Genomic DNA, 12,675 nt, shown 5'->3' with positions numbered 1-12,675 from the left:
ACTTCCCAACATTAGCACGTTCAATTCCAATTCCGGAAAACATCAAGTCATGTGTGTTGCACAAGTCCTGGTGTGATTTTTGCCACGTTCATTGGCCCATCTGGTCCAGTCAGGGTCCCTGGCATCCTCTTGTCTCACTTCTGATATGCTTTCCACGCCCTAGCCTAGCTGGTGTTTGAAAATGTGATCATATCATTGACAACTTAATATCGTCTATGGATTTTCATTGTTCTTAGACCAATGTCCGCAATCCTTAATGTGACCTCTAAGCTCTGCCTGACATGGTTCCCACGGCCCTCCCTAGCCTGTACACATGCTCCTCTTTCCTCAGCTCTCTAAATTCCACCCTCACTGGCTTCCTTCTTACACTTTAGGAGTAGTCATAGCCCTCCAAGGGGTGCTCCTTTTGTCCAGCTAGCTGTAACTCATTTCTCAGGTTATGGCACTTTCTGAGGGAGCCTTCTCCCCTACATCAAACAAGTAGACTTTTTGTATGTTCTTTTTGTGTAGTTCATCCAGCACTTACTTGATTAATGTAAATTAGATCACTAATTAGTAAATTATTAATTAATGAGCTAATTATTTAGTGCCTGTCTTTCCGAAGGGCCTACACACACATTGAGGGCATAAATGTTATCTTTTTCATTGTTCTGTCTTCAATTGCTTAGCAAAGTGCATGGCGTGTAGTAGACAACTGATAAAATAACTTCAGTGAGCTAAGACGAAAACTAGACCAAAAAAAATGGAGTCTTTTCATGTATGCCAGGTTTTATAGTCCTCAATTTCTCTTTATATTTCTTCTTAACCCACAAGCCTCCCTCTGTACCCAGTATATCTGCACCCTGATGGCCTCGGCCAGCACCCCGGGATGTTAACTCCTTTACAGCTGACAAGATCCTCAGTGTACACGGCTTGCTTAGTCATTCATTCACATCAATTTTCCCCCAAAGAAGTAGACCATATGTCAGGTTTTTCCAATGGTAATGATTTACTTTTATTATGATCAATATGAAAAGATCTACCTAGTTTAATAGACCCAGAAGCTTAAAAGAAAGATCAAGATCTGTAAAACCTCCAGGCAAACCAAAATAAGAAATCAAGAAAGTAAAGAAATGAAAAGTGAGCATTTTGAAACAAGGCCATCAACTTTCTCAACTAGTACATGTGTTCCAGGACATAGCTGGCAACGTGCTTGATTGCCAGCATGGTCTCCTCGCAGGTCGCCCGGATCTGGGATTCTGGAAGGAGAAAGCCATATTTGCCTTTATCCCTGAGTTCAAAGGTGAAGGAATATCTGATTCCTTGGTCATAAGCCCAGTCATCAGAGCCCCCAGCAGCAGGATCTGAAAATGTACAGAGAGCAGTGAAAAAAAACTTTAAATCTAGAAAGGAGCTTTAAAAAATTACCACTTTCTTTTTATCATTACAAATGTTTCACTGTGCAAAATATTTTGAGTAAGCCAATTTTCTAGTAAATTGGATCATAAACGTTATGGGGCTATTTTAAAAAATTACTCCAATCTTATCATTAAACCTATCACAACTTCAGTTTGTAGAAGTGATGTGTTTAATACCTCAGAAAGTATGTAATCTGTAATGCAAAATTCTCAGTGTGCTTGTATGCTATGGTAAACTATACTCTATAGTGTGAAAGAATGTGTATCTCTCAGGAAAATAAGGAAAGCGACATGATGATTGGCAAGAGGAGAAGACTCTAAACCCGGCTGGAACTATGCCAAATGATAAGACTGAAGAAGCCTGAGGGCAGGGCTATGCCTTCATTTTCGTATCTTTAGTGTTTATCTAGCATAGGGCCTGGTGTAGATAAAGTATTTGTTATTAATTTATTCAGTAACATCCATGTTGTCACGAGCACATAGAATATTAATTCATTCATTTGTTCATTTATTCATCTATTTTTTTCAATCAACAATTGTATAGCCCTCACTGAACAGTAGGCTATGGGCTCGACTCTGAAGATGCCAGAACAAAGGAGAGATGTTGGCTCTGCCCTCCAAGGTCTTACAGTGTAATGGAAAAAGAAACCTAGTTGAACTGAAAAAAACAGCACTAAGTTCACAATGTATAAATAGGTGGGCTGTCTCTGCTAGAAACCCCTTAAGAAAACATATGCCTCACATGATTCAGAGCAGTTCTTAAAAAATAATAAAAATAAACAGAATTGTATTCTGCATAAAGCCTTTAAAAAAATCCGATAGCTCAGGACTGGAGCCTCCCCAACTGCACTGGAGGCCACTTGAGGATGAGATCCGGCCCTTTTTTATGTGTGTGTTTCAATTTCTTTCCAACCTCAGGCAGAAAGAAATCATTTGAAGGCAAAGGAAGATATATGTAGAAATTGAAAATAAGGCCTGTAGAATGTGCCTTCCAGAGAAATCTAAGCTGCAGCATCCATAGCTCTGGGGTCTAGTCCCTACCAGTACAGCCACTTGCTGTCTCTAGCCACTCGCTTGCATACACTGAGTGATTGATTAGAGGGACTAATGTCTCTTGAAGTTGACTTGTGCCCAAGTAGCCCTGGTACCTGCCGCCTGTTTAGCCAAGAAAACACTCTGTCTTATGCTTTCCTCCAGCAATGGTCCTTTGAGATAAAACTTCATGTCATCACCTTGGGAAGTTAATCCTGATACTGTGGGGCTGGTGGGTTTTTGGGTGTGTTCCTTCCTTGTGCGTCCTAATGTCACAGCACTTAGCACCTGTATCACAAAAGACTGCTTATTTTTCCTGCTTTCCTGCTGCCAGTTCTTTAAAAAGACTGCCCTGATCTCCCTCCTTCCTTTTCTCCTTTTATCTCTCCTTTTCTCTAATTTTACTTTCTTGTTCTCTTAGTGCCTAGTGAGGCCCTGTCACATAGTAAGTGCTCAGTAGATGCTTACAGAGAGCAAATGTCTCTGTGGGTTGAGAAGGATATTTTTCTCCCCTCCCTTTTTATTTTGAGACAGGATCCTGCTCTGTCTCTCAGGCTGGAGTGCAATGGTACAGTTATAGCTCGCTATAACCTTGAACCCGTGGGCTCAAGTGACTCTCCCGCCTCAGCCTCCTGAGTAGCTGGGATTATAGGTGTGCATGACCAGCTACTTTTTAAAATTTTTTTAGAGACAAGATTACTGTGTTGCCTAGGCTTTACCACCTTTTTTGAACAGAAAACTGATTACATATTTTAGAAAAATTTGCTGTGAGGCAAAAGCCACATGCTTTAAACTGTCAGAAAGGCCTCAGGAATTATTTGTTGGCTGTTTAGGCACACGGTTCTTTGCAAAGTTCTGAAGCCAAGACTCACAGATTGTTGTAGCTCCTGGGCCATATGTGTACTTGGTGTTGTGCAGTGTGGCAAGTTCATTCACGGCAGCTTTAGCCAGGGAATTCTGCAAAAGAATCAGCAATAAGTAAGTAAATAAATAAAAGCGCACTGTCAAACAAACACCCTGTACGTTATTTTTAAGCCATTCGAACCATGTAAGTAACCGTTTGGATAGTATTATACGCCTATTTACCACTCGTTTTCACCTTTCTGCTTAACCTAGTTATATGATCCCAGCAATTCTTGTGCAAGGATGTCTTCCCTAACACCCTCCCCAAGCATTCGCTCTCAGCCTCTATTTATCTTGTCTCTGGAGCTTGTAAGAGAAAAGCAGGGGACAAGGAAGCCTTTATGGCTGGTCAAAGAAGTTGTCCACCTCTTTGGAGGGAAATAAACCAACACACACATGTGCAAAAACCCAAAGAAAACTAAACAAAAAAACAGTTGGCAATGTGGCAGGTTATAAAGCCAGATTAAGTTAGGATAGGGTTGTGTGAGTTAGGGCAGGAGCATTAGAAACTGCACATAGGATTGGCTAGTCAATGCAATATTCAGTGCCAGCATAGAAGTGCTTAGGAATTGGCAGTTCCAAGGATGAGTGCTAGCTCCAGTTTGGAAAATGTTTAGACTAAGGAGTTAGAGAATATTCATTCTATTTCAAAATGCAGAACATTTGAATTTCAGAATTTAAAAAAGTTGTTAAGTATTCACTTACGTGTATTCTTTTCTCTTAGAAGCAGCATTAACTTCTCATAAGAACCATTGCCCTCCAGTTCCCTGCACCCCATTTCTAGGAAAAGGCTCTCTGCACTCAGAAACTCTGTGGTAAAACTCCACTGACATACTGCCTATTTAAATAAAACACTTGAGAAACAAGGCCTGGCTCAGCTGTTTGGCGAATACAGATTTGAAAAAACAAGTTGTTTACTGCAGGAGAATTAGCCGTAATTCATTTTGGTTATGAAACTGGCTATATTTCATACTTGGCATGGTAATTACTTCTTCTACATATGCCTGGAAAACTACGAGGTTGGTGATAAAATCAGAATAATATGATTTTCACAAAGTAGCAGTTTTCGTTCCCTTATTCTAATGTTGAAACCAGTTTTAGTAGAGTCTTATGTCAAACTGATGAGGGCACGTCTACAAGACTTCAAGGATTCCAGTTCCTAAAGCATTAATGCTTCATCGGCCAGGTGGCAAATTAGAAAACTTAAAAAGATTTATAAAATATAAGTCATTATTTTCTGTCTCGTCCACTGAAATGGTGCAATCCGTTTCCAGGAACTAACGTTATTCTCAGAGTTTCGGGTCGGTACTTGCAAATTGTAGGGTTCCATTTTCCTGTTTCCAAACTGAAAAACTAAGACGTGCTTTCTCTAACTGCATGGAATCTTTACTGTTGTGGCCTAAATACATTGCTCCTCTTGTTTATTCTTGTTGAAACAAAGACACTGGATTTAGATCTTTTCTTAACCCTTTGGTATAGGTTTCATTGCCAATTGAAATCAGAACAAGCTATAAACATTACATAATACTCATAATAGATTTAAAACCATTTTCTAGAGATGTGAAACATGGTGAGGGAATAGTTCTTTTTGTAGATAAACATGATATTTTCTACCATTCTACAATTTCTTTAACTTGCCATTTATCAAAGGAAGTCTCTAGTTAGTTATTTTTCTGGAAGGCAGAACCTCTGATCTTAAAGAATTCTTATTCCTTCCCTGGTTGCTTTCTTCAGGCTTTCCTTCAATTTTTCCTTAACCCTTGAATTATTATTTTTAGTTAGAAGAAATATGATTCTTCAAGATTAGTTCTAAACATGAAAAGTTATGAAGACTTGAGAAGATTTAATAGTCATTGTCATTATCTATTGGACTTAAGTGTTGATTATCTTTCAAGTCTCTCAACATATTTACGTGCAATGTAATAATACAGTTTTCAGACAAACCAAACGGGGCTACTTGAGATCTGTTATCTCTTTCAACTTAATATCTTATCAATTTAGTCATGATTTCCATTAAAGCCACAGGGAAATGTTTGGCTGGCCTTTTCTCAAACTATACTCTGGGCATGTAAAGTCACATCTGAGTTCTCTCTACACCTTCATTGACATCTTTTGGAAACAGTTGCTCTATTTTTGATGCTGAAGCAATATCTGAGGTTGATGTGAGCTTAAAAAGGTTGCCATTTTATTCCCGTCACTGGTGCACATTGGAAGGGCATTTAGTTTGTGCCTAAGTTCTCAGCTCTTGTCCTCAGTTGCTCTCACATCTTGATATCCACCTCATTTCTCATCTTCTGAAGATCACCTCATCACCACATCTTCAATGGCTCTATCCTCTATTGAAGTCAGACCTCTTTTGGCTAAAACAGTTGTTGCAAACCAGCTCTGGCCTTGTCTCTCAGGCCACATCATTTGTTGTGCATTCCCGAGTTCCTTCTGAGGTAGATTTTCCTGAATTCCTTCCCTATACACTATTTCCTGCTTCTCCTGACCTCCATGACTGTGGGTACCCTTTTCTCTTCACTGGAATCCTCTTTCTCTCTTTGCTAATATGAAGAATTGCTATTGTTTTTCCAGATTCAGTTTTAGTGTTATCTTCTTTGCGAAGTTGCCCCTACTTTCAAAGGAAGCACTGAGCACCTCTCTTTTTTGGGGGCTCACACTTTTATCAGGATTTACTGTGTGCTATAATCAGTTGTTTTTGCATCTATTTCCTCTCCAGGTGAGCTTCTTGAAGGAAGGAATTGTTGGCTATTCATTTTGTATCCCCAGCAGATTGCACAGCACCTAAAACATAGTTGACCGAGTCTAACACTCGAGCTTAGGGGCATTATGAATGGTCAAGATTTGGGTGGAGGTGCACAGCTCTGAGCTTTGCAGAGGCTGAACCCACCTGAGTGGTGATGGGGGATGCTTCTGGAGAGGAGAGTGCTACCATTTATTGATGGTTGATAGGTTGCCACATTTAGACATTGACATCTTCTGTGCATTTTACTTACTTCTATTAATTTTTTAATAAAGGAAGTCTATGGATCCTCTCTCTCATCCCCTCCAAGGCCAAAAGACAAAAAAAGTCAGAAGAGACATTAATCAAATAAAATATCATATTTTAAATTCCAATTATGTTAACAAAAATCCCTGGAATCAGTGTGGGTCTTTTCTTTAGAAGAGTTCAAATAATTTCACAAATGTTACTCATTTATCTTCTCAACATTATCTGTCCACATTTCACTGACACAGAATTTTCTAGCAGAATGGAATGCCATCTGGGTCAGCAAGCTCAGTGGGAATGTTCCAATCAACCTGGATGACTGACCCCTGCCAAGAATGGTAGAGAGAAAGGTAATTCTTGCATTTGCTACAGTGTTAGAATGGTAACTCTTTTCCCTTGCATGTTTCTGTAAAAAGAGATGAGGGCAGATGACGGAAGACCCAAGAAGCAACAACACCGCAGAGAGCTCGGTCCATATCTTGAAACTCCAATTAGTGACAATTGCTATACCACTTGCCATTTGAGGGACCTCTTACATTGTTTCTCAGTGGATTCAAAATCAGAACTAACATTTACATAAAAACTTAGGCTTTACAAAGAGCTCTTGATAAGGGCTAGATATTTTTATCCCCATTTCACAGATAAAAGAACTAAAACTCACAGACGATGAAAGAACTTGCTCAAGGGCACACAGCCCCATAAGTGGCTGACTTGAGCTAGGTTCTTCTTTCTTTAAATCCTCTGCTCTTTTTCACTTCTCCTTGTGGCCTTGGAATACTTCAAAAGAAGTGTTGCTGCAGCTGGTTTTACCAATTGTAAAGAACAGAAGGAAGCTAAATATAAACCAGCCTCAGAGAACATTTTGCTTTCAGTTAAGGCCAAACATGGTCAGCCTTTATTAATCCTTAGCTATGAATTTCCTACGACATCTTATGTATGTTCTCTTTTGTCATCTGTTTCCTCGAAAAGAGGCCTTGGTCCTAGAGCAAAAGACAAAGTGAGTCTAAAATGTCACATCTAGCTCACAGCCCAAGAGACAAAGTAAAAGCTAGTGTAATGCTTCTCCAGGCGTGGAGTTTCAAGGACCTGGTGAGATGAATAAGGAGAGGATATTCTTTTCCACTGACCTGCGTTCCCAGGTAATATATGATAAAGGAGCTCCCCCTTCATGACTGTGCACATAGTCCTCATTCCAATCTCTTGTACAAGGCCAGCATCATGACAGGGAGCTGCCTTTTCTAATCTTCCAGTGGCCCATTATTACAGTATAAGAAAACAAAAGCTCCAAGCCAACTATAAGGTATAAAACAATTGAAAAGAAATTTTCTGTAGAACTTTGTTTCTAACTGGAAGTTCTGAGTTTAGCCATCCCTATGGGTGAATATTTGTGATAAGGGAAGCATCAAAACGATCCTTAACTGCAGTTTCCTTCCTTCTGTCCTGTGATAATGGGTAACTTACACCACGGGACCAATAAGAAATTTAACTTTTATAATTTTGGTGCAAAAGAAGAAGGCCTTACGGTCCATAAGCAGGCACCAAGGAGGAAGCATTTGAGACCTGAAAAAACAAATATGTTTTGAGAAAAAGGAGGCCGTGAGATTAGAGAAGGGCAAAGAGTTAGGAAAAAGTTTGGCTTAGGAGAGCCAGGCCTGCCGATTTCCACAGAGCCCACGGGGAGTGTGGGAATGCTTTCACTGATGAAAACCAGACTTTTTCTTTGACTGATCTGCATACATATTTTTAAGCTCTTTGAAATTCAGGGGAAATGTGAAGTGTGAGTCAGCTGAAATTGCAAAGCCCAGACAGTTTATTTATTTATTTATTATTTATTTTTCTGGTGGAAGTGGATTTTCTCCCAAATAAATAAATAAATACTGTGTACTGGGGGATCTGCAGGTTCTCTTGCACTTGAGATTGGCAGAACCTCTCAAGTATAAGATCCTGTGAAAGAACAAGTATAAGATCCTGTGAAAGGCAAGAGCCTTTGTTCAGGAATGTGACTCTGTTCTTATCTTTATTGAAAGCAAGTTTCTCAACCTTGGCACTCTTGACATTTTGGGCTGGATAATTCTTTGCTGGGGATGGGAGGGCTGTTTTGTGCATTGTAGGGTGTTTATCCACATCCCCTGGCTCTTACCCGCTAGATACCAGTAGAGCTCGACAGTTATGACAACCAGAGATGTCTCCCAAATACTGCCAAATGTTATCTGGAGGTGGAGGGGGCAAAATTAGTTGAAATGGAAGTCATATAAAAGATTTAATTATGGGGGTAAGCTAGAATTTATTTTAGGAAAAAGATTTAAAAGAAGGACAACTGATTTTCAAGGTGCTATGAGAATGCCTTTTTCTCTGCTGATGACATTACAGGTATCTTTTAAACATCTCTGCTAGGTGACTCTTGCTAAAACATCACTTTATTCCCAGAATTTTTAGGATTAGCAAAAAATACAAGACTGACCAGTTAAGTTTAAATTTCAGATAAACAATATTTTTTTCAGTATAAGTCTGTCTCATGAAATATTTGGACATGCTTATAGTAAAAACTGTTTGTTTGAATTCCAAATTCTATTGGAAGTCTTGTATTGGATCTGCAATCCTCTTTTCCAGGTCCCTGGCTCCGGGGCCCACTGTGACACAGGATTCATCCTGGAATTCAAGTGCTGACACAACCTGGTCACCTCATTGATTGGCCTTTGCCCCCACTCTTCCCTAAGGAGAACACTCAATGCAGGATGACCCCTTCTACTTCCTTCCTCAACTTCATCTTGCAGTTTCACCATAGGCCATTTGTTGGCTCTTTCTCTGCCTAAAACACCCAATTCCTTTCTCTGCCACTCAAATCCTGCCCAGATTTCAAAGCTCAGAACAAATTGCAGCCCCTCTCTATAATCTTCACTGAACAGCTTCAGCAAACACAGCCATTTCCCTCTCCTGAATTTTTACTACTGCACATAATTGGAAACTCCTAATTCTGTTCTCCTTTTGTGTGGTTTCTGGTACCCAGGTCTCAATTTCAGTAGGATTATAAGTTCTCAGTGGCAGGAAACATACTTTATAATGAACACTTAATAGACAGGGTCTTGCTCTGTCATCCAGGTTGGAGTGCAGTAGCATGATGCCTCACTGCAACCGCTGCCTCCCGGGTTCAAACGATTCTCATGCCTCAGCCTCTCAAGGAGCTGAAACTACAGGAGTGTACCACCACATCCAGCTAAATTTTTGTATTTTTAGTAGGGAAGAGGACTCGCTATGTTGGCCAGGGTGGTCTTGAACTCTGGAACTCAAGTGATCCTGCTGCCTTGGCCTCCCAAAGTGCTGGGATTACAGGCATGAGCCACCGGGCCTGGCCATGAAATTTCTGATGATTGATAAGCCATGTACTGACCAGGTCCAGTAGGATAATTTCATCAGGCCAAGAAGCCACTTAAAGCTCATAATGGTGAATAAGCAACTAGTTTCTTAAATAAATTCTGTGTTTGTCATTTAAAATTTTTGTCTTTTAAGTGAGAGTATAAATTCAGAGAAAATTCCTGCAGCAGATGTTTTGTGCCTAAAGGTCTGTTGACCTGAGCTGCTCATAGCCTGCCTGAAAGCAGAATTGTGGCTTACTACTTTTGCTATTAGGCAGGGACATATTGCAGCTGCGATGGGTGATACGCGTGGGTGTGTGCATGGTGCTGCAATTGTCCGCCTTCTAATCACAATATTTCTTCCCTCTGATTTTTATGTTTGTCTTTAATAATAGTCTTGCATTACACTCACATGCTTGAGGAGTGCCATGGACTTCTATCTTAGTGATGCCTTAATTAAAACTTCAGTTAAGAGGCAGTGACTGAGGCACCACTGGACTGGAAGATGTTAGAATTTAGAATTAGCTTTCTATCTTTTGATCACATTTAACAATTTTTGAGAAACTCTGTCATATTTCTTCTTCTGGTTACTGTTATCTTTCTCTTGGTTAATGAATATACATCTCTCCAAAGAATGTGCCAGAATCATAAAGACTAGGCCATGAGAAGTTAGTATCTCAGCTAACTAGAGTACTTCTTTAGTAACGTCCAGAGGCAGAGGTAATTACAATGTACTGTTTGGGATTAAAGACTTTCTGATGAATGTTCTTTTGCAAAACAGTGATATGGGGTACCACCATAGAAGTGGCCATATCAATATGTGTCTGTGTGTCTTTGGAAATTGTGGCAGCCTGGAAGATTCTTCAGGAGCCAATAGCTTTAGACCTAGGGCTACCCTGACTACTAGCGTTGGCTTTGCCAAGCCTTCCATGTCTCAGCTGAAAAATGAGAACAGAACCAGAGAATTTCTAAGACTTTTCTAGCCATAACATTCTTTGCTTCGAGTGCAAAGAAATGGTGCAAGACCCATGCCCTGGACTGGCACCTTTGTGCAGGGCACCCTGCTTTCCATTTTGTTAATCTGTGGAGAGGGACAAGATACTTTTTGGCTGGATATTCCTCTGGCTTCCCATTTTTCACTATTAACAGTGCCACGTAGGCATCTTTGCAGGGGAAGGTGTACCAAAGACTGGGAGCTTCTTCCTACCCAATAAGTGCAGCCATGTGGCTAGGTTTGAGAGGCTTTTCTACCAGTTTTAATTACTCTGATAATAACGAGCTTGCAGAATTCAATATTTCATTGTCCTTTAGAATTTTGGAAATCTAAATTCATTTTGTTTTCTTCTAAGTCTTAAACTTACTTCGAAGGTAGTGGCAACTTTATTTTAAAGAGGTCTACACTGAGACACTGGACAATTTATGAGGCCATTAGAAGCTCATAGTCCACTTTGTATCCTTGCTTTAAACAATAGAATATGGGTAAAAGCAGTTTGCAAATAGGAAGGCATTATATGTGTGAGATATTCTTGTTATTCCATTACCTTTTACTGCTCTGCTAAAGATATCTTTTCTTAGTTTTCTCTATAATCCATATAATGCTTTTCCTGTTCCTTGGTTTTCATTGGTCTTTTGCATTCTTATGTCTGCCTTTCTTTCTTCTGAAGGTTGTCTCATGATATGAGCAATTATTAGGCAAGCTACATGTAAAATCATTCAGAAATGAAGCCACATACATTTTTATCATGATTTAGAAATCAAAGGACTGTTGCTTATAGAATGTCCTAAATTTGGGCTGAAAATGCCAACATAAGCATAAAATAATTTCCTTTGGTCTAGTCTTATTCTCCTTGAAATATATTTTCTGCTATAAATATAATCATAATTTTTATCAGTATAAAGAGAAATAGAAATCTTATGTATATGAATGATTTGGCAGAACGCTGTATAAGTCCTCATTGTTTCTTTTACATTTTAATGTGGTATGATGTAAGAATTCATCTTCTTAATGTTTTACTAAACTTTGTTTTCTGCAGCAGAGTTACATTTCTCGATGTAAGAACTAATATGGAAGCACTAGATTTGCGTGGAAAATTAACTTTTCTAAACCAAGACTTATAATTTTCCCTTTGAAATCCTCATTACAAATAAAAACTGTAAAAATGTTAATATTGATATTTTTGAGAGACTTATCTTTTATCTATACAGATATTTGTAATTATACTATAGTTAGTTAATGAGCTTGTTTTAGCAAAATATGCTTTGGAAATAAGTAAATTGGAATTCTACAAAACAAGAAAAAGTTGGAAGGATCTCTAACTACTCAAAAGATTAAAGTTGCTTTGGTGTGCTAAACTAAATTCAGACAGCAAATGAATCACATAATCAAATAACAGTCACCTTAAGTGGCATGCCACTTACTAGTAGCATTTAAATATTTCTTTTAAGATAACTAGAGAAAATATTAATCTTAGAGAAAATTACTGGAAATTAAAATAACTTTTAAATCAATGAGTGTGATATATCAAATTAAGTTTTTGTAATTTAGTCACCTGTCTTGTACTCTGGTAAAGATAAAAATAGCATGTACTTTTATTTGAACTTTTTAGTTTTATATGTGTAGAAACAAACATCCAAGATAAGATTATTTTGTGGCCTGTGCTTTTTCTTCTTTTGAGAATAGATTATGAATATTTTACTTAGGTAGAATTCTGTTTATTATACTTTTTGGCAATTAGAATTTAGCAATAATTTTGGAGGACAGGATTTTGAATAGTATCTCTTTTACTGTTACCTCTCCTTGATTTTAAACAAAGAAGTGACTCTTAGGGAAGAGTATCAGTGACTCGTGTTCTGTTGGAACATTTTTACACCATTTGGGACACATGTGAATTGGCCCATTAAACCTGCTAACTCTGAGACTTGTTTCTTTTACTGGAGAAAACTCCCTTAGAAAGTAGCAAAAATTATAAGACTTACAAAGAGACTTGGACCCCCACAC

General features: G+C 38.8%; 1 protein-coding gene across 1 annotated transcript in view; it reads right to left on the bottom strand.

Annotated features, from left to right (window-relative positions):
* Positions 1-969: 969 nt before the first annotated feature.
* Positions 970-12,675, bottom strand: part of CPB1 (carboxypeptidase B1) — a 31,556-nt gene continuing 19,850 nt past the window's right edge. The window contains exons 10-11 of the mRNA XM_017523801.1: positions 3,302-3,386; positions 970-1,343 (exon numbers count right to left, since the gene is read on the bottom strand). Of these exons, the coding sequence (XP_017379290.1) occupies positions 1,156-1,343; positions 3,302-3,386 (273 nt within the window). The 3' untranslated portion in view covers positions 970-1,155. The remainder of the gene's footprint in view (positions 1,344-3,301; positions 3,387-12,675) is intronic.

Source organism: Cebus imitator, unplaced genomic scaffold, assembly GCF_001604975.1.
Source record: "Cebus imitator isolate Cc_AM_T3 unplaced genomic scaffold, Cebus_imitator-1.0 Scaffold30, whole genome shotgun sequence".
NCBI lineage: Eukaryota > Metazoa > Chordata > Mammalia > Primates > Cebidae > Cebus > Cebus imitator.
Note: the sequence above shows the minus strand (reverse complement) of the source record. Positions and strands in the feature narration are given on the sequence as shown.